At 39.4% G+C, this 22,462-nt stretch overlaps 2 protein-coding genes across 6 annotated transcripts in view; both read right to left on the bottom strand.

The window, feature by feature from the left end:
• Positions 1-2,254, bottom strand: part of elac2 (elaC ribonuclease Z 2) — an 11,282-nt gene extending 9,028 nt beyond the window's left edge. Inside the window, exons 1-7 of one of the 2 annotated variants that reach the window (XM_030790215.1) lie at positions 1,996-2,254; positions 1,859-1,909; positions 1,657-1,727; positions 1,449-1,513; positions 1,184-1,241; positions 943-1,011; positions 421-573 (exon numbers count right to left, since the gene is read on the bottom strand). In XM_030790215.1, the coding sequence (XP_030646075.1) occupies positions 421-573; positions 943-1,011; positions 1,184-1,241; positions 1,449-1,513; positions 1,657-1,727; positions 1,859-1,909; positions 1,996-2,195 (667 nt within the window). In that variant the 5' untranslated portion in view covers positions 2,196-2,254. The remainder of the gene's footprint in view (positions 1-420; positions 574-942; positions 1,012-1,183; positions 1,242-1,448; positions 1,514-1,656; positions 1,728-1,858; positions 1,910-1,995) is intronic. The other variant, XM_030790216.1, reaches the window with a different exon arrangement.
• Positions 2,255-5,297: 3,043 nt separating this feature from the next.
• map2k4a (mitogen-activated protein kinase kinase 4a) lies at positions 5,298-19,378 on the bottom strand. 4 transcript variants are annotated; one of them, XM_030789856.1, is made up of 13 exons: positions 18,755-19,378; positions 17,318-17,353; positions 14,785-14,817; positions 12,080-12,182; positions 11,680-11,854; positions 10,616-10,735; positions 10,321-10,440; positions 10,147-10,198; positions 9,826-9,953; positions 7,397-7,474; positions 6,783-6,931; positions 5,733-5,778; positions 5,298-5,605 (listed from the first exon to the last, which is right to left on the bottom strand). In XM_030789856.1, exons 1-13 carry the CDS (start codon positions 18,879-18,881, stop codon positions 5,492-5,494), a joined length of 1,281 nt encoding a protein of 426 aa, XP_030645716.1. In that variant the 5' UTR covers positions 18,882-19,378; the 3' UTR covers positions 5,298-5,491. The 4 variants fall into 4 exon arrangements, with proteins under 4 accessions (XP_030645716.1, XP_030645717.1, XP_030645718.1 ...); XM_030789857.1 differs by lacking the exon at positions 17,318-17,353; XM_030789858.1 differs by lacking the exon at positions 14,785-14,817.
• Between the last annotated feature and the right edge of the window lie 3,084 nt (positions 19,379-22,462).

Genomic DNA, 22,462 nt, shown 5'->3' on the forward strand with positions numbered 1-22,462 from the left:
ACTATTTGATTCTGACACACTGAGAAAATATTTTAAAAATTACATTAGGCTTCTTTTTTCAGATATGTGACGATTTCCAGAGATAAAAAATGTATCTATTTACTGTCTTTCGGTTTTCGATTTGAAAAACTAAAAATGTTATTGCTATATACACAATTTTAACATCCTGTAATTCTAATGCCATTTCAATTCAGTGTCCTCAATGTTTTTCTAGTTTCAGTTCTTTGCCTGAATTTGACATGCTGAATTTTTCTATGAATCATTTCCAGCTGGACTACATCCAAATAAAGCATTGTTAGATTAAATAAAAGAGTATAGTTCAATATTGTGTGACATTATTGAACAAACTGGCCAGAGGATATTCTACTCTGCTGATCAGTACTGCTCACATGTTTGGAAAACTGTTGTAGTAAGATTTACCTGGACTAGATTCTCCTCTCTCCTTGCCATCTATCTGAGTCTCTTCTGAGTCCTCAAACTTCAACAGCTCCCTCCTCTGGTTCTGGATGGAACTGCCAGTGAGGCTGCTGCTGCGGCCAGAGTTAGGCCGTGGCCCCTCTCCTATCCCCTCAGCTAGAGAGAAACAGATCCAGTTCATCACTGCCTTCAACAAAAGGTCTGAGATCAGTTGTGAAAGCGAATTCCCCAGCTCTCCCATGATGACCTACATACTTAACCTAACCAGGAATGCATGACAAGTAGAACTGTGTGAAAGCAGAATTAAGAACAGATTGAACAGTGATGCGCACTATTTCATCATGGTGTCAATGTGAGGAGTTCTTTTCGGTTCAGCACATTATCCCGTGTAAAGATTTATGAAGTGTGGGCTGTTCTGAGCATGTGCTAGCCTCAGTATATCTTAGAATGCCTTGGTTTACATAAACTTATAGGAAATCAAGCAGACTAGAAATGTAATTTGTCATGCCAAGAAACAATACTCACCAAATATCGGTACCTGAGTTACTGTCATGGTGTCATCTTTGTATTCAGACTCAGTGTATGGCCGCACCGCTGCAAATACAGCATAAAAATCACAAATAAATAAACAGCAATGAATCAGGGGGGATTTTAGAGCAAAAAAAAAAAAAAAGAATAAAATAAAAAGATATAACAGTATACCATGTTTGTCACATGTGTAGTGCTGTAAATATTAAATGACAAATTTTATCCAAAAAATGTTTACCCAGTTTAATGTCATCAAGTGGTCCCGAGAACACTCGAATGGCATTCAGATATCTCTCCTTGGTAGAGAAAACATAACAGTACTTGATATTAGATCATTAAACGGGCTAATCATCAAAAGAGAAGAGAAGAGAAGAAAGGAGAATATTTACATGAAGTATAATGCAGTCACTCTATCAAGGTTACAGAGTGCTGGGAGGCATTAACAAGACTGCCAGACAAGTGACTCAGCATGAGGAGGAAATAAAGGGAGTATCTGTGCCTACCAGCTGAGGAGGTCCAGACAACACACACTCAGGCACTCCAGTATCTTTCAGCGTCAGTATCATTCCTGTATGTGATAATAAAGCTAATTAGCCATTGGTGTAAAAGCATCATTCATACTACATCATGAGACACTTTCTTAACAGAGCTATTTAGGTACAACATCCATATGACAGTACAAAAACATAACTGATCAACTTGAAAACTTACCTGATAAGCCCCCAATTGTCTCCCAACTCATTCGTGTGAGGAAAATGTTATCCAGGCAGGCTATTTTCAGTCTGAAATATATCAAGGAAAACAGTTAATATGATCTGCCTGACATGGAACTGGTTATGGAGCATGGGGCTTATTGTTGATATTCTGAAGCAAGATTTTTTTTTTTCTTAGTGACAGACAGGTTTACACTCACTTGTGCTCTTGCATTAACCGTTGGGTCCCTTCTCCACAATTGAACAAGTATCTGAAAAGAGATTCAAGAGTTTCGCCTCATGTCTTCAGTCTGAAAATGTGTTTTAACATTGTGCGTCTGGACAAAAACACTCTTACCTATTGTACTCTGAGAACACATACAGTGACGCCCCATTGTCTCGGCTACCGGCTCCGACAACCTGCACGTAAACAGTTGACGGTCCAGTGTTTTCGCCGTGTCTTCTGGTCTCTTTCGATCTCACATGACGTAATGTGTCCTTGGTTTGTTTCGACTTTTTTGAACGCTGTCTCTGATTGTCTGCTGCATTTGAAGCCATTCTTCTCAGAAACTGGAAGACAGTACGGTGTAAAATAACTTCACTATGTCTGTGGAGAGGGCTTTGCGGTGCGTGGACAGTCGTGTATTGCACCAAACGCCTCGCAACTGATTTACAGTGGAAAGCAGCTATATTCATAATAAATATTAATTTATACGATCTGTACGAAAAATGAAACAAATAAACATTTTACTGAAGTAATTCAATCTTGCGTAATGTATGCAAACCGGTTTTACCTAACACCGCACATGATATGGGACTTTGAAACACTGTCACTTTGGGTGGACACACGTGATGCTACTCTTTGCATGCTTTTCCGGCGCTGACTGCTGACGTCAAGTCATGACGAAGACCATAGACGTGGTAAAGGTCAGGGCCTATCTGCATGAGCCTGTCCACTTCCTGCAGTTTACCTAGAGGGGGAGCGCGACACAGTCCTCAGTGAATGGAAGTGAATGAAGCTAAACGACCAAAATAATTATTTACACCTGCTTCTAGAAAAAAGTGTTATTTCAGTTTTTACAAATATAGTATCGATTATATATCAGAATTGAAATAAAAATTACTAATATCCTTTCGTTTTTCTTACATATGCCAATATTCCTCTAATAATGTATGCAGAATGCTAGCGTTCTATGGGCAATATCGCCTTCCGTTGAAAGGCTTTCCATCTTTGTTATGTAAGTACGACCAAAAAGAGAAAAATCTGTGTTTGGCCATCTGTCTAACTTTGATTTGCATTCGTCCATTTTGTTCCATGTATTCAAAGTTCCACTTCATTTAGTATCATTTGTATTATGCATACTTAAATATTTGACCACAGTTTTACTGGGGATACCAAATACTGCCACAAGGTGGCAGTCATGTATAGGCAATAGTTCACACTTTTTCACGTTCAGTTGTAAACCAGATGTTTTTGAGGACCAATTCAGAATCTGAAGAGCCTTTGGAACCTACTGAACATTTTTCAGAGACAAAGTTGTGTCGTCTGCCAGCTGACTTCCGACTGTCTGATTGTCATAGACGCTCAATTGCTCAATATCTGAATTTTTTATAAGAACTGACAGCATTTCCGCTGCAACTAGGAAGACTGATGATGAAATTGGGAAGCCTTGTTTTATACCTCTGTTAATTGTGAAATGAGGGGAAATGCTACCAGATATATTGTGCTGTTAGTGTCGTGACAAAGCATTTGATTATATTCCTGAAGTTCTCTCCAAAACCACATCATCATTTATATAATCACTATATTCAAGCAAGACTAGGACTAGGTGCACATTCTTATGTATTGATCTACCTCTCATAAATCCTGATTGGGTGTCACTTATTATTTAAGAAAGCTTTCTTTGAGACAATTTGAACATATGTGTGTTAGCAGTTTGTAATCATTGGTCACCAGTTACCCAATATTTTGGGATCTCTACCTGGTTTTGGAATAAGAAGTATTATACCTTGCCTCATAGTCTGTGGAAGTGATACATTTTCTATAGTTTCTTATAGTGTCCCACATAAAAGTACTTTGATATGGTCACAGGAGAGCGATCAGGAGTCGAGCGCTGCACTGCTTTCTCTAGATCTTCATATGAGGTCTCTGTCTCACAGTCATCTGTGAAATCCTCCTTTATTTGAGGAATGAAGTCGTTGATTTTTATCATAGATGGTTTCTGCTGCATCGAGTGAGAAATTAGAACAATATAAATTATTATAGAATGAATAAGTTTCATTGGCATTATTCTCTGGGTCAGAGCATTCACTGTCATTAATGATCAATGTATGTTCCCATATTATTTTTTTCCTGACGAATTTTCTCTAATCTACCAAAATAAGAATAATTTCTGTTTCCTTCCTTGATCCAATGTGCTTTAGATCTCATGTAAGTACCCTTTGCTTTTCTTATGTAAATCTCATCCAGTTTGGTTTGTGGCGTGAGCAGTTTCCTTTTGTCAGCATCAGTAACCGTGGGTTTACTGCAGCACAGACTTACCTCTCCAATCAGTTTGACCTCTTCTCGCTGGGTGGATAGTTTCAGTTGTTCACTAAAAGATATGGAAAAGTTTCTTATTCTAAATGTCAAAAATTCCCATTTGGAGATAGAAGAAGAAAGGCTGTCATCTTGAGAAACTTCAGTGATAATGTCTTTTAACAGCAGACCTCAAAATGTAAGAGGCTGACATTAAACTTCCAATAACCCTTATTTTCCTATATTTTGATTTTGGAAGGTCTTATTCTGGCTTATATTATTGTATCCATAAATATTCCCTAAATTAATAAATTGAGCGCTTAATTGAGAAAACACATAGGATCCAATATCTGTCCATACTGTCCGTAATTCTTTTCCCAGGGAAGTTGTTCAACAAAATTGCAGAAACTGCAGAGCGATTGGTTCCATGACAACACATAATCGACCTAATGAAAAAACTGCCAGCAAAGTGGTTTGGGGATTTGCAAACACACAATTCCCATCAGTTTCAGTTTCTCTATAACCTTTTTCTGTCTCTCTGACACCAAGCACAGTTTTTCGAATATAATAAAAGACGAGACACAGCAAAACAGTCTCTTTCTCTCTCCTTTTTTTTTTTTTATTGATATATCAGCACATCATCCATTACCATCCATACAATGAGGTTTTCCTCAGCAAGTGGACACCAGGTAGTATGACAATCCAGTCCACAAATGCATTTACCTGTCCTTTTATCTGCTGTACACCCTACGAAGCAAGGTTTCATTTAAGATACAAAACACTATGCTTTAAGTCACATACATGGAGGAAGTGGGAAGGATTCACAAAGAGCATGATTCCAGTATGTTGATTGAAGCATCTCCAAATCATATATTCCACAAGTGATTTTATACGTATAAATACAATTCCAGATCTGTTTTTTTATTTTTTTTTTTCTTAAATCATCATACTGCGTCCACAGAGGGAACAAGGCCTTACACCGAGATGAGTCAAGCCAACGGTATGTTCATTCAGTTACTAATATACTTAAGCATGTTTGAGAGTGACTGTTGTGTGGGTGTGTGTATGTGTGTGTGTGTGTGTGTGTGTGTGTGTGAGAGAGAGAGAAAGAGAGATAGAGGGAGGGAGGGAGAGAGAGAGAGAGAGAGAGAGAGAGAGAGAGAGAAAGGGGTGTGAATGTATGTTGCTATCATACAGGTGTGACTCATATGAACACCAATCTCATTGCACCTGGTGTTGTGGTAGCAATTGCCTCATTTAAAACACTGCCATTTTTGTGATGAAGCAAATCTTTACATCATGTTGACTAATTTTCCAGGTTGTTGTTCTTGACAGATCAGTCCACATACATGGGGGAGCTGGGAGATGCAGGCATTTGATCCAGAATCCGACAAACGTAGCTGGCAACATCCACAGAGCGCTCCTCATACATCAGTATGAATGGATGTTTCTAGAAAACGACGCAGCAAAACAAAAGCAAGTGAGCGAGACCGTGATTAGAACGGTAGTGTATATTTTGAAGTAAGCCAGGCCTCCCCATGAGACCAAACAGAGACTAAATGAAACACTGTACGTACCAGGAGCTCTTTGTACTTTGGCCTTTTTGACTCATCCTTTGTAAGGCTAAAAGGAGAGAAGTACAATGGGGGGAAAAAAGGGGGTTATTAACTCTGAAACCTTTAAGTGGTGAACTGGATCAGTGAGACCCTGCGCTGTTTGACATGAATTTGAAAATACACAATTCACTGGCTCATTACTGCTGTACCACAACAGTGCAAAGCAGTGTTAGATTAATGTCTTCATCCTCAAAACTGCTACTGCTAACAATCCTATTCAAATGGAACATCTCCAGTATAACCTGGGGTGAAGATTAAGACAGAAAATGGACACAGTTTAGGCCTACTGTGCATTTTAATCAAGTCATGTTCAATCCCAGCTTATTACATGAACAAACAGAAGGACAAAGATTACAAGCACAAGCTAATGTTATGATATGTTCTGCGAAAAAATATACAACACTAATGTTCAAATGATCAATATAATAGCATTGATCACTTCCCCTTTATGGCCAGCAGGGGGCAACATTAGTTCAAAATTAGTAAATATCTGAGCTGTATTATCTGCCGTGCGAATATGCTTAGTAAGCAAACTGTAAGTACAGGAAATGGTCAGCAATCTGGCCCCATTTTCTCAGTGGAAAATGTTTTCAGTTCCTGGGCTACGGAATGGCCCAAACTGCCCTCCCTATTCCCTTTGCGATAAAGAACAACCAAATCTCATCAAGATAAAGATACAATTAGTGCTTTTAGCTCAACTGAGCAAGAAATAAATAGAATGTTCATATTCAAATTTCAAAGGCACTCATTTAAGGTCAGGTCTGTGTTAAATTGCTTTTCCAGACAGTTGATTAAAAAATAACTGAAATTGAAATAATCTCAATTAAAAAAAGAAAGAAAGAAAGAAAATTAAAGAAATAGAACGAATCATTTTAAATGAATAAATTCCCATGCAGTCCTTTACAGGGTAGTAGTCTAAAGGCTGTCCTTCAGTCTAAAAGTAAACCTCAAACCTATAGCTTTTGTCTTTTGAGTGGTTTGTGGCAAAATACATGGGGCATTCTTTCTTACCACAGGTTGACGAAGCTGATGAATTTGGGGGAGAACTGTCTCTCTTCAGAGTTACTGAGCTGTGGAGGATCTCCCTTTACCACCTGTGTCAACTGGTCAAACACGCTGTTCCATTTTGGATAGGGAAACCTTCCCGTGGCAAGCTCGTACTGTCCAACGCAAAAGGTCAGAAAGGTCAGGGCACTGACTCACACGACTTAAAATAAAACTCAGCACAATCACATGGTCATACACACAGTTCTGCTTACTGACACTCACAAGCACATCATTTAGATTGCCCAGCTGGCTGGGTTTCCTTTCACCTCTGATGCAAACACTAACATATACTACATATCCCTACATAAACGATAACACATGCATTATACTGCCCTACAGCAATAAAATGTTATCATTCGTTGGTAAAATAAAATGAGACCAAGATGGGGTCTGAGATGGGTCACCCTTTCAGATATTGAACTGTAAACATAAATATTACTAACACATTTATATTTTATAAAAACTATCACACAAATGCAACATCCATTTCAAGGTGTGTAGGGAGAAGACTGAAGACTCCAAGGCCGAAAGCACGAAAGGCAATAAAACAAGTAAAGCACAAAGTGGATCCAACTTACCAGTGTGATTCCCAGACTCCACACATCAGAACGCACGTCATAGCCCTGTCTGGAAGCACTGGGGTCTATTCTCTCAGGCTAGATACACACACACACACACACAAACACACACAATGACAGAAGGGAAAAAAAAAACACACACACAGATGAGCCAGACGGCACATAAATCTTTCAAATGACAACCAGATGTACACGTGGTACATGTTCTTCTGCTCTAAGCGGCTCTAGAAACACTAGAGCCAGTCTGGACTGCCAACTGAAATACCAACGGCAGGATAACACATTCTGTTCTTCAGGGTCGCTGCAGTTTCTAACAATGTTACTCTCATTTCCGTGGTGAAGTCTTTCAGCAGTAACCATGGAGACCAAAACAAAGAGAACATGTACTTTACACATCCTGTGTGTATATTTCTATGATATGCATCCATGTATAGACACAGTATACACACACATTTCCTAGTGTGAGTATATATACTCATTACTGCTATGAGAATACACAGAGTCATAAAGTGTAGGCCTATAGCTTCCATTCTTATGTGACACACTTTTCACATTTACATGGAGTGAGTACTACACACTCTACGCTAATATACAAATGTAAATATTAGACTGAGAGGACCAGACAAGACCAGACAGTCCTGGATGTTGTCAGACACTTTACCAGAGGAAGGGAGGGGAAAAAAAAAAAGAAACATATTTGAATGGGTAACCCAGTTTTCCTTCTGAGGCTGCAAGTGTTGCTTCCAATTCTTACATAAGCACATCTGCAATGTTTCACGTATGACCTCATCCCCCAGACAAAACAATTTCGACGGAGTTCAAAGAGGTCCCAATGTCGTCATCAGAGGAGCTCCAACTAGTCACGCCGAGGGGGAGAAACACCTCCTCATGTTCATTCATAAACCAGAATTGGAGCATGATGTCACCCACAGTAGCGTTGACTAGGGCCGCTCTGCAGAAGCTAGACAGGGTTTTACGAGCTAGAGGCTACTGCAGCACACGCTACCTTCTGCCAAGACGACACTCAGCCATAACGTCTGCTTAAAAACAGAGGGAACACTGAGGTCTGGCTGAGGGGTCAAATCTGGTCCAAATGAGGCAGTTAGGTAAAAAGAGATCAGGGTGACAGATTAAGGTAATTCCAATGCAAATGACTAACAGAGCAGAGACACAAAGTAGTATGAGATAAGAGAAAAACGCTTCCATTTTGGCAAAATGTATTGTTTGGCACTGAAACACTAAAAATACTATTACGGACATAGCACGCTCACCCTTTACACTTCATCTATCTCTGTAACGTTGCTTTTATGTACAATTTTTGCTTCCTTTACCTTAAGTATTTATTTATCACATCAAAGATGTATAAACAAGCTACCGCCTTAGATCAGCTGAAAGCTATTTCGAGGCATGCGTGTAGCAATGTTGTCATACCCCGCTGCAGACTGTGTCCCTCTGAGAAAAGGCCAACTCACTTACGGTGATTCAATCTAGAGTACAATAAAACATCCCACAAGCTCTCATCCAAAAAAACATGACATCAGAGAAATATATTTAGCCTCTGACTTCATACCAGTTAGGAGAGAGAGAGAGAGAGAGAGAGAAACAGAAGGGGGGGGGGGGGTGAAATATGTCAAGTCATCAAGCTGCCAAGCAGAGCGCAAGTGTGCCATTTTTAAAAGTAGGAGCAGTAGGAAAAAGGAGTCACGGAGCTGGGATGGTAGAGCGATGAGCTCATGGCTTTGGGAGACTGCCCCGACCGCTCCATTCTGAAGGATCCATGAATGAATCCCAGCTTCAGCTCCTGCCCTAGCCACAGCCGCAGCGCGTGCGGGGGGGGGGGGGGGGGGGGGGGGGGGGGGCGTGGCCCCGAAGCCGTGTGACAGCTCTTCCAAATTTAGAATGGAAAGTGGAGGGTTACGCGTGCTCCCCGCGGACTCACGCGCGCCGACGCAAGGGAAAGGGGGGGGGGGGGGGGGGGGAAGGGAAAAAAAAAAAGAAAACAGCGGTGACGTCAGGGTGAGATCATTTTGGCTGAGGGGTGTTTAAGGGTTATGCCTCGCAAACCAGCGCTCCCACACGGTTTAAGGGGCAAGTCCTGGGTTTGATTAACCACAGACGGTATAATGATATGCTGATTATTACTTTAATAACCACGCTCACAATATTACAACAGCAGCATTATCTCATCCTTGACTCAGTCCGCCACTGCAATTCCAAACAATTTACAGCCTCACTGGAAAGCTTCGAGCGATGTTCTAACCCTTATAAAATAGCACAAAGCTCCAACCTGCGCAACACAAAACTCATTTTTTTAAAACTGAGTATTTCACTCTTAATCAGCATAAAAACTGCTTTAGTCTAACATGACACATGTTTAAACATTAAAATTAAAAATGACAAATAAATCCCCTAAAAAAAACATTACTAACCGCCATGTAAGGTCTGCACCCTGCATCTCTGGTTTTGGCGATGGAGTCCACGAGTTGGCCACTGATGCCGAAGTCACATAGTTTAATATTGCCGTTCCTGTCCAGGAGAATGTTGGATGGCTTTATGTCTGCCAGTCAAACACAAACAGCCATTAACCACAAAAGAACACAGGCTTCACCTGAATCTAAGTCATCCATTATTCAGGGGTACTGATGTACTCTTATGATTGTGACACAGCAGACAGACTTAATTAGAGAAACTTTGATATTAAAAGAGATAATTGTAGGATATTCTTTTCAGGGAAATCTCTGAAGTCTTACCTCTGTGAATTATTTTCAAGTTTTCTTTTAAGTGGTTAAGTGCTTTCACAGTCTGAAACAGAAACATTATTCCAATGCTTAGAACATTAAAAGGTTCTCTGTTTTTTTGTTTTTTTTTTAAATAACTTCTTCATTCATGAACAACAGTTCAATCAAAAAGTAAGCGTAACTTACAGCTAATGTTATTTTGCCTAAAATTTCCTCTGGAATCACATCGTCTAATGAAGAATAAACATATTTGTAGAATTTGTCGAACGAGGTAGACATGAGTTCCATGCATATCCAACAGTCTCCCTGGAAAAAAAAAAAAAATTACCAGAAGAAAATGAAACTCAACATTTTGTGTAGCGCATGAGCATTCGTTACACCATATAAATTCATGCTGGTTTTTTTTTCCGATAATTTGTTTCTCAATCTCAACAAACAATAAAAAAAGAGAGACATGGACACAGAGGTAGGTGGTCATCACCTCTCTGAAAAGCGCTCCGTAGAACTGGACGATGTAGGGACAGTCACTGCTTCTCATCACCACATCTAAGTCCATCAGCAGCTGTTTCTGCTCCTTCTCATCCACGGTCGATCTGATCCTCTGCGGCGGAAAGAAAAAAAACACACACACACACAGGCTCAGAGGGAGCGGAGGATATATGGTCTACTCCTTTTCCACACTGTATTTCACATCTGCTGTATCATATCCAGGTCGTCAAGGGAACAGGGTCGGTCTTATTAATTGAAAAGAAGGTCCGGGAAGCTTTAAAGTAACGGCTTATGCGGGATGAAGATCTTTTACTCCTCTAAGTATGTGATGTTAATGGTCTTAGACTGGTAATATGAGAAGCACATCAGCTGAGTATAAGGAGCAATCCAGAGACAGTGCAGACAGCAGACTGCACTTCTCTGGTAACTACGAAAATTCATGTATTTGTGACACTACCGGCACTACAGATGAGATATGCATTAAATTCACCTGCGGTTTAATGTACTCATATTCCTTCATAATCACAACAGCCCATCTGAAATATCGCCCTCCGCTAGTTTTTCCTGACCCATTCCTATGACCACGCACGTGTACGATCATTTCAAACAATCCACTGATTATCAATATCTTGGTTTGCTGAATCAGGTGTGTGAGTGCAGGGCTAAACTAAAAAATACCAGTAATGAGTGTAGGGAGGCTCACAGAAAGGGACTGGGGAAACACTACGCTAATGCCACTCAAACAAAGGCTGTCCCACCGGGCATGAGAGAGGGAACAGAATCTTAAATCACGCTACTGTGCATGGACTGGGACACACAAACGGAATGCCACGCAGATTTAGGGTATCAGACCGTCCTACTCCAAACGGACTGATTCCTAGATCATCGTACTATGAATAGAGCAGAAGACCCAAATATAATGCCACTCAGATCAAGGATATTTTGGTTGAAGAAGACAGATGAATAAACAAACACAGAGAACGGACTGTAGATGGAGAGTCCAAAAAGGGGTTGGAAAACAAGACCGTAACAGGTCACAGAAAGACAGACCCGTACCTTCACAGCCATAATCTGACCGCTGGGCTTGTGTACCATCTTGCTGACGGAGCCGTAGGCCCCGCGGCCAATCTCACCCAGGTCCTTCAGGTCCTCTGCTGTAAAGTCACAATGCTGCTCCGGAGAGATCTTCAGTTTCCCTGACGACTCAATACTGTGTGTTCTCAGTCGCTCTCTGTCCAAGCACACGCGCACACACACACACAGAGGACAATTTATAAAATCTGAATTTCATTAGACAAACACCGTCATAAACAAGTCTACTGGCACCCTTTAGCAAACATTAAAGTTTCACAGTTTTTTTTTGTTTGTTTGTTTTTTTTTTTTATTTGTCAGCTAGTTGTAAACTAAAGGTTCTCTGTCTACGGTTGCTGACAGACGTGAGCAATGCTCTACTTACATGTGTGGATTCTGAAATTGAGGACCTGCTGTGTTCAGAGTGAATCTGGTGGTGGGTTTTATTGGTGGGTTGGCAAAATTTAACTTCAGTGCTTTACGTTTACCTGAGGAGGCAGAGAGCGATTCAGAAACAAGAGACAGGATATAGCCGTCTCAGGACAAAACAGGAAAAGCAAAAAACACACATAAAACACATATGTATGGAGAAAAGTGTATGGACGTGAATAACATTGTCATAAAATGACGGTCTTGATAACAAAAGACTTGAAATGCTTCAAGTCCTGTTTATCCACAGACATTTTACTGAAGGCATGCAGTTCCAACCACCCAACAAGAAAGACAAGTGTAAAACATGCCCCTAACCTCAAACCTTTGGACAAGTCTGTCAGACATTCCCCTATAAATTCACACACTGAAACCCAAACACCTTCAAATAAGCCATTTTCAGCCTATTCAAATGGGGGAGAAGGGGAGGGGGGTTGAACATTCAAACTTACCTGCTTATGAGGAAAAAAAAAAACTATTCAATTAAATATAAAATCAGCAAGTCTGTTTAACCATGCAACAGGGGTGCTGAACTCTGGTTCACCAAAGCTACCATCTGGCTGGCTTTTGTGTCTACTAACAACAAAAGGGGTTTGTGTCTGACTAATGCTTGTGCACACCTGTATCCCAGCTAGACATGAAGGTCTAATTAGAGGTTGAGGGCTAAAGCCAGCAGGACCAGAGCACTGGAGGAGCAGAGCAGAACAACCCTGAGCAGAAGACAGGCTTGCAGTGGTCTGGGGATGGAGATATCCAGAGCAGGACAGGACTGTGAGTGAGAGAGCCTCAAACAAGAGACACGCTCTCACCAGTTCACTCTGCTTGATGCGGAGCCATACAATGGGAAGTCGAGGGAGGCAGTTTATAACAAAAAAAAAAAAAAAAAAACCTACTGTGCATCCCAAACCACGCTGATATCAGCAAGGCTTTGTGCCATCCAGGAGGAGTTCACAAGGACCAGACGATTAAGGTTTTCACATCTGTCGCAAGCTACCATCAAATCAGTGTCTGGTTATGGCTTTTTACCAACAGGGCCACGGTGCAGAATTGTACAACAATGAATGGATATATATAACCTTAGTGGTAAAAATCCATGTACAACAGACAAATATCCATATATTTACAGATAATTCGGTTTATATGAGTACCTGTTACAGGGAAGGAGGCGATATTGTAAAATACTTAATAGACTCACAGCTTGTAGAACTATTTATTTTCTAGCCTTACTGCAAATGGAATAGAAGTAGTGAATTTGTGTATTATGACAAAGTACTCCATCACTACAAACTGAATAAACTGAATTTCATCCCAAACGATACAAAAGAATGTTTAAGGTATTACTTCACCCAAAAAATCAGAAAAATTCTAACACAGATCAATCATTAACAAAGACAAAAAGAAAAAGGAAAAAAAAGAAAAAAAAAACTCCTTTCCTTGTTTAAGAAGAAAAATACATGTTGTAAAAACTCAGGAGTATGGATTATGCTTAAAATCCTCCCAAAGGAGGAAGCTCTGATTTCACCTTGAAATGAGGAATGCTTTTCTTTCTTCCTCCTTTAGAGACACCACAAGAATGTAAGGATTCAAATTCCAAAGAAACTACATTCATTCTGCGAAATGCCACTGCTTGTGTCGCCATGTCTCAACAAGCTGGCGTCTGTCAAGCGCTCCGATCAGTAACCCCCTTTCCAAAACAAAAAAATTACAGTGTAGTGCTTTTGGGGAAAAAAAACAACAAAACAAAACAAAACAAAATGCAAAGTGTAGCAAATGGGGAAAAAAAAAGAAAAAGAAAAGAAAACTGTGATAACCCCCAAGCATTCTTCGCTTTGCTGGTTAGTGGCAAGCCATCGAAAACTGAGACCAAATCCCTGCTTGAGCTTCCATCGCAATGTTTTAATAAACCACGAGAAATTAATTTACTATGTACATGCATAACCATCCCCACCATAATGTGGCTATATAAAAACTGCCTGAAGTGGAACACAAGTGCTGTAACTTAATCAGTAATACACATGATCTAGAGATGGTGAATACCGGATGATTGCTCTGGTGGAAACTGTAATGCCTCAAAGTCAATGGAAGCTCTTAGCCCTTAGGCTTGTGCCGATTTAGGATCTTTTCACAGGTAATAAGAAATGAAGTTACACTGCTATAAGTTGATTACATACAGATTTCACCATAAGGTTCAATTAACAGCGACTATTAGATCTCTTACTTCTTAACTACGCCAGGAAACTCTGCCGTCAGTCCAATGTAATATGAATATGGCCATGGCTATCAATTCAAGTCTGAGCCAACACCAGCAAATTTATAATAACAATAATAATAATAATAATAATTTCTTCAAATCTAAACAATTATTAGAGGCTTAAGAAATGCTGGCATACAGTGACTGGCAGAGCTGGCATATTGATCAGTGGTGGTTGTTAGAAGAAGAAGAAGAAGAAGAAGAGGAGGAAGAAGAAGAAGAGGAAGAAGAAGAAGAACAAGAAGAAAACCACCATTTACTTGACTCAAATACACCGGCACAAGCCTACTCGACCCCAATTCCTCATTTGGATTAGTTGAGAACAAAGGACAGACTCCCCCATACCGGACCATCAGGCGGAAACAAAGGGTTCAGAACTGTGGGTACTGAGGCAAAAAGGTTTGGCTTACTTTGGGGAGCTCCAGACAGGTTTATCTGAAACCCTGGTGGTGAGAAGAAGAACATGTTTTTTTTGTTGTTGTTGATTTTTTTTTTTTTTTTTTTAACACTTCATCTTTACTTTCTCAGTTTCTCAACCCATCAGCAGTTTCCACTAGTAGGAACAATAAGACATTGTTTAAAGCACATAGACTTTCTAAAAAGATATATTTTAGGTTAACGATAAACAAAACAAAGCTCTAATTCTTTGAGCACAATCTGTTACTTGCACTCATTTACCAGCAATCAACTTCATACAAAACTGCCGGCGCAAACATGCTAGCATTTATATAACCCATTCACTTATCTTTCAGGGAATTTGATTTAAAAAAAAAAATAATAATAATAATTTTAAAATATCAAAGGTAAAAAGCAACATCAAAGTCATGGCTAAATCGCTGAATTACATGTATTCTTCGTTCTGTGCATCTTCAAAGCACAGATTTAAATCATCCCTTTCATTCAGCCTCATTGCAGAAATGCTCTCTAGGAAGCAAGGAATTTCCCCCTAGCAATCTACGAGATATACCTTCTCTTAGATTTAATGTACAAGCATGTATTTTTTGTTTTGTTTTTTTGTAAATCACAGATCTCGCACAAAAAGTGTCATGGTACAGTTTGAGTGCTACATAACATACAATACAAACACTAGACAATTTTCATTACAGTTTCCATACAATCAAGTAATGAGTTACACTTGAAAAATGAAACCTACAAAAAGAAAAAAAAAAGAACAGAGAAGCACATTTGATCAGATAACATGATTTTTCCACAATCAGAGTTGAACTCTGTAATGTTTTTGACCTTTTCCCCTAAAGCCTGTTGTGACTGGCAGCAGTGAACATTCCAAGGTTCTGGCTAAAAATGACGGCTTGAAGCTTGTGTTGTGTAGCTAGTTGTGGGTGAATGTATCACTCTTTATATTATAATGGTCAAGTCAAAACAAAACTACACATTAATACACGAGGGACAAAAATGTAATTTATATTCAATTCCAGATAAAAAAAAATCTCATGTAGCACTGCGTGGTACAATAACACCTCAGCTGAGAATCACAGAAATAACATTAAAACCCCAAAAGATCTCTTAAGCTGTGCTTTAAGCCCAATTCTGATCTGAGATGATCTGTTGTCTGTATATTCACACTGAGCACCCAAACACTCTCCTCCTTACCCTTGCTGCAAGGCTTTGCATCAGTGAACTGGTAAAACATTTTAAGCAATCGATCCATCACAAAGACAAATGCATCTGTTCTAAGGCAATGCATTTCCATGCAGAGAGATTCCAAGAACAATGAATAGAACTCGATAAAATGGCAAAATCAATGGAGGAAAAAAAAAGGACAAACTGGGCTGAGACAAACCTTGGGACTTGGAAATTAAGAGGAGAAATGGAGAGGTATGGATGAGAAATGCAAGTATAAAATGACACTACTAAGGGAGAGACACTCAAACTGCAAGAAACGCTTGGATGAGGGTGCTCACCATCGTCCAGTCAAGACAGGAGAATTATGAGTAGTGAGAAGCAAAAAGGCAAGGGGAGAGAATTGTCATGGAGGACAGTGTTTGTTAAAAACAAAAGGGATATTATTTTGATTTAAAAAAAAAAAAAATCAGGCTAAATGCCCACTGCTTTAGGAATGTACAATTTCATTTTTAAAAATACAGATTATTGTTTCATACAACCGTACTCGCATAATGCATAAATATATTGTTGGAGATATGATTGTGTGGTTCACAACTTCATACCACCTAATGAACCTTTCTACAAAGAAAAACATCAAACATTTGCATGACATGTCTATCTTATGTAGCCAGCTCTGGCAAGCTTGTGCCGTTGACTTCCTTAGGATCAAACCAATGGCAGCAGCATAACACTCATGGTTATATTCATTCTAATCATTCTGATATCATTTATTACTCTTTCTTGCACACTAAGATAAATCATCTAATCAACTTCAATCAAAGCAAGAATCCTTTGGTTTAACTATAACATTAATTGGTTTCTAAGAGAACCCAGAAACACAATATAAAAAATTAATATCATAAAAATGTGTTCTGAAAATTACATGGCCTTGTGCGTCATCTCTGAATACAGCAAAAGTGTATATCCTGGCATATAAAGGCAGCATTGTTCAAGCATCTCCAAGGCTGCATCTTCCGCACAAATAATAATAATAATAATAATAATAATAATAATAACGACAATAATAATAATAATAAGTTGCTTGTAACCTCAAATGTATATGAGGTCAGAAAGAAAAAAAATCCTCTGTATTCATATCTAGAAACTTTACCCAGTGTCAGCTGAATAATACAACCTGATGGATATCCAACCAAAGCACGATCTTTCTGGTTCGACAAACATGCACTAAAAAGTAGTCATACTGATTGCTAGACTAGACAGGGTACTTTAAATGGGATATTATACAACCAAGTGTCTCTACAAACGTGATTAAGCACACATCTACACATCCTATCTATAAGAAATGTTAACAGTAGCTACCTGTTTCACTCTGACATCTCCAGCATGTGTTGGGCTCTGCAATTAAAACGAAACACATTGGTTTGAATAAAAAAAAATCAACACTTTGGTTCTTAGCCACCGAAACAGGGGGGCCAGGTCGACTGACTAAGTGGAAATGATCGTATGAAGACATAATTGTCGTTGATCCGGGTCAGTGTACAAGTATGGCAAGTACCTGACAGACTGACAGCTGATGGCCGTGAAATCATAGCTATGGCTATCCAACAGCAGCTCTCGCTCGCAACAAAAAAATGTCATAAGGCATGAGTTTTAGCGGACAAGCTACCAGTCCGCAATGAATTAGATGTTTCAGCATAGTAGCACAGGTCCTTTAAACAAAAGGACCTTTATCAGCGTCATACAGTATCAGGCCTGTTACAGCAAGTCCACCTTGTTTCTCTGACACCAAAATATTTCCGACTACCTTTGGCTGGTAACCAACGAGTGTAAAGGTGCAGAAAAGGTATATGTCAGCTAAATATACGACTAACTAAATGTGCCATTGCGTTAAAAGCATCGGAGCCATTTCTTTACAAGACACGGGAATTATGCTTAACCACTCTAACTTATTATCCTGATACTCGCAAGCTTATCTGGTCATTAGCTGAGTTAGCTGGATTGCTAAATAACTAAGCTAGGTGTTTTGAGGAAACGGTCCTTATTCAGGTCAGGCTAACGTTAGCAAGCTAAAGGAGCTAACTCGGTTATGGTTTTAAGTCTTGGTATGACCCTAACAATAACTCCTCGGATTTCTGAGATATAGAATTTTCAGTTAGTTACAAGAGCCTGGAAATGCCACCTAACAATAGGCCTGTTTGGCTAACTGCAGTTAGCAATTTTAACTAACGATAATCGTAAACTAGCTAACGACTACCAGCATGAAGTGAGAGGGCGGTAGCTAGCTAGGGTAGCTGCCCTCTATCATATTGGCAGCTCAGGTTCATTTGGATGAATCAATACCATGGGAGATAATAATCAAGCAGCAAATGTAATGGTCTAATGATAAATCAGAATATACCAACTTCTATTTTGCAATGGCTAGATTATGACAGCATTAGCTGTCGCAAAGTCGACTTTCATTTATGTGTAGGAATGCTAACAAGATAGATAATACGATTACGGGAAGCCATGTAGCTAACAGGACTATGTGTCGGGCAAATGCGACATTTGACAGTTTAGTTGGTTTATCGGCGAGCCACCACATGTCATAACTGTTCTATACATGCTTTGTTCCTGTTCTAGCCAAGGTAATGAATTACATTTTCCTATGACAAGCTCCGTTTGATTGCTAGCGCATAGATTCCGATGACTAAAAATATGCTACTCTCTTATATTTGCTATCCAAATGACCACCTAGGCAACTAGCTGATCAGGTTAGAAGAAATAACAGAAACAGTTAACATTTCCCGTTCTTACCCTGCATGCTGCTCATGGTGGTTATGTGTTGAGACTGTGACTGGTGGTGATGTGCTGTAGATCCTGCGTTATTGCTGTTGTGGCTGGAAGGTGTAGTGGAGTTGGTGCTAGGGCTGGGAGTCGCCATTGTGTGTTGAATTCCAGCAGCAGCACTAGGCTGCAATGCAGTGATCGGGAGGAACTTTCACACTATCTGCTCCTGACAGAGAACACAACGCTTAGCTCACTTGCCACGACTGTTAGTACAACAGAATACGAAGCGCAGACTGGCTGAATCGAAGGATTGGGTGGCTTGGTCTTCGCAGCTCAATACAGTAGATTGGACTGTACTCCAGTTTCAGACCTGTCCATAGCAGTCACGGCAGGACACCTAGCTTTAGTACTCAGCACTACACGACCCAAACTCAGTCAACAGAAGCTAACTTCCGACTGGACACTCGCAGTAATCAGCGTCCGGTTGGCTGAATGTTACCGAAACGACGGACAGTGAGACTTCTTCCAGGAGAGCCGCAGGTCTTTAACATTTATGGGGACGCCTTACAGCCAGCGCAAAGCATTGTGGATAGGGCTGGTGAGAAACCAGATCAGGCTCCTACTTCATGCATGAAAAGTGTGTATCTCCATGTAAAGCCGTAGTGCCCCCAACAAGCGTTTCATGTATCAAGCAGCGTCTGAAATCTGTTGTTACGGAAGAATGTAATTTTGGTGTTGTTCATCAGATTTAATTTTATAATCTGGGGGCTTTAGAGGTTAACATATAAAAAGAACTTCAGCTGTTTCAAGGGAACTTCCGTAGCTGTGCAGCTAAACTCTCGCTAGCTGCTTAGGTCAGGTCACACCGACGTCGCTATATAAGCCAATCATAGAGGTGGAGTGTAGCTCGCATTATGAAGTTTCAGACAGAAACGACGTGACCATATATAGGCTGTATATTTTCCATGGCGTTTACAGTATAGTTCAGTACCTTTTTCTGCAAATACACAGGCATCCTTTATTTGGCTAGCAGTGAAGAATTCTGTTTTTACACTAGCATGTCTTTGGAGTATTCACTGTCTTGCCAACTATCCGTTTTTCTCAACCTGTCCAACTCAGTTTGAAACTGTGGTGTCGGTGTTTAAATCCTGTGCATTTCCAGAGAAGCCCAAGTCAAGACAACTCGCAACCAGACCCGGGGGGGGGGGGGGGGGGGGGGGGGGTAGAGTACTCCTCTCACTTATGATTAAGAATCAGCAAACTGTATCAGTACAACCAATTAATTACATTTTATTGAACATGAAGCAAGCGGTGCAAAATTTGTTTGTAAAAACATGGGACAAATGTGTATGGAACATACGTGTGTGTGTGTGTATATGATCACCCTAAACAAACCACAAGAGGGCAACCTGAGTATACTACCAGTAAAGGGCTCTAAACCTGTCACATCAATCTGAATATAGTGGAGCAGACATGTAAACAAAATCAGCATGTTTGCAAAACATGGGGCATCTATGTTGTTGCTTGAGGTAGGGAGCATATTAAGACAGAACACTTAATAAAACAGTATAATTTTTAGACTTGGATCAAAAATAGGTGGAGGAAAAAAAAAGACCAATTAGTCCTTTCCAGCTTGGTAGAAAACATTTTATTTCCCCTTTCACGAAAATAAAATAGAAAGTGATAAGTGTGATACATAGGTACATCCAACTTGCACCACAGCTGAGGAAGGGGGAAAAAAACATGGCAAATTCATTCTTTCTGACTTGAGATCTAGGATGTTCCACAATGCTTTCAATTTTTCCCCAAGGTATGAACCAAGCTACATATGACTGAGTACATCCTTCCCCCCCTCCCCAACCCCATCAGTTATGCAATTATGCTAAAATCAAAGAGGTCCGCTATAAAACAACGAAAACAAAAAAATTCTTTAAAACAAAAAGAAAATAAGCAAAAAAACTTTTAAAGTCTAAAAACATTTGTGCCCGTCAGCACAAAACAAAAATACAAAACGTGTTTTAAACAAAAATAAAAAGTTAAAAAAATTAAATAAATAAACATCTTGTGGAATAAAAACAAAAGAAAAAAAAACATGGGGGGGAAAAACAGAACAATTTTCCTCAAGAATAAAATTTTGCTTTGACCTTTTTTTTTTTTCCCCCATTGCACCTTAAGCCGAACAAGGTCATACACGTTTACCCATTTCTTTGACAGAGGATCAAATGTTCTTTTTGGAGAGTTGCACAGACAGTTACCTAAATGTACATCTTTTCCATTTAAATCGACATTTACAACGCCTATTAGTCCACACCTGCAAATTCATTTACCCATTTATAAAACAGAGGGGACATTGTGGGTTCAGCAGCTTACAAAAGTGTCTAACAATCCCAAATACTCATCTGTATTTAAAAACACGTTTGTGTGAAATACAGTGCATTGGCATTACTTGTCTGCACTGATGAACTCTTGACTCATTTCAAAGATATTATCTGATAAAGTCTTTCAGAACGGACAGTTCACTGATAAAATTCTGAATAGTTATGGACTTTCTTCATGTTTAACCAGCGTAAACAAACTGAAATGGTAAATGAACTGCAAATGCTAACATATAGGCTCTTCACATTTTTTTTTTTTACTTGCCTACCACCTTTCTGACCTTGGGGATGTGCCAGTACAAGTTTATGTACCTCTCTTATTAGCAGACACACAGACAAATGCATATTTACTCTGAGATTCACATACTCTACTGAGAGGGGGGCAAAAAAAAGAAAAGAAAAGCAGCCAGACTCAACAGGCGACCAAGACAAAGGGGAAAATACAACTTTTCTATGCAGAGACGTCCACTCATACTGTGGAGAAATTAAGATAAATATAAGCCATTAAATATCAAACACAGTATCAGCGGGCAAAGGGAGCACTAATAACTTGCAGCCACAAAAGGTGACTGTAAGAACACTCCCATATTTCAGATCTGAACCTGAATCTCAAGATGGCCATTTGCTTTATTGTTTATTATAAATTATTATTAGCTATTATTGTTATTGTGAGATGCAATGTCATGAACTGCTCCATAAAACACTGGTCATTTGTCATGGAAATTTAACAGTCTTCAAAAAGAAAGGGAAATTAAAGAGACAAACAGTTGTTTTTGTTTTTTCTGGCCTCACTACTCTTGATAAAGACCTGGATTCCAAAGTTTTTACAGCTTTCGATCTGTCTCATCCCCAAATCGCCTTTAGATTACACCCTGGGGGTACTGCTGTTAAATTGAACCAGGGCACAATGTATGCTACTTGGAATATTTTCATCAGAAACTGAGTATCTTGTACAACATACAAAAAAAAGTCAGTTGACTATCTTGTATCTAATTTCACTTAAGTTTTAAAGCTACTCCGAACTAAAGCACTTTTTTTTTTTAAATATTTTTCATATTCCACTGCTTTATAACATCATTGTACTCTATTTTGCCTTTACAAATTAACAACAAGCCATCACAGTCTTAAGGTTAACAAATATGGCCTAAAGCATTTGGTGGATTTCTATCTTAAAAGTAAAATTGCAGTTCCTATTAAGAGAAAGTGCCTTTTTTAAAACCTGTAATTAATTTTCTTACCAAATCACTATCATTCTTAACTCCATGACATACATTTAAAAAGCAGTAGCAGCAAACAGATCCTCTCTGACTACAGTAAAATTCTGATTGCAGTGTGGATTTTTTTTTCCTTCCTTTTTCTT

This window comes from Chanos chanos, chromosome 13 (assembly GCF_902362185.1).
Source record: "Chanos chanos chromosome 13, fChaCha1.1, whole genome shotgun sequence".
In the NCBI taxonomy this organism is placed as follows: domain Eukaryota; kingdom Metazoa; phylum Chordata; class Actinopteri; order Gonorynchiformes; family Chanidae; genus Chanos; species Chanos chanos.

Excerpts from the sequence above, each read along its gene's own strand:
- map2k4a (XM_030789856.1), bottom strand. The coding sequence starts at position 18,881 with ATGGCGACTCCCAGCCCTAGCACCAACTCCACTACACCTTCCAGCCAC. Across the intron at positions 14,818-17,317 it reads GAGATGTCAGAGTGAAACAG|GGTTTCAGATAAACCTGTCT; the intron begins GTAGCTACTGTT and ends TCTCACCACCAG. Across the intron at positions 9,954-10,146 it reads CTTGAAAATAATTCACAGAG|ACATAAAGCCATCCAACATT; the intron begins GTAAGACTTCAG and ends TTTGACTGGCAG.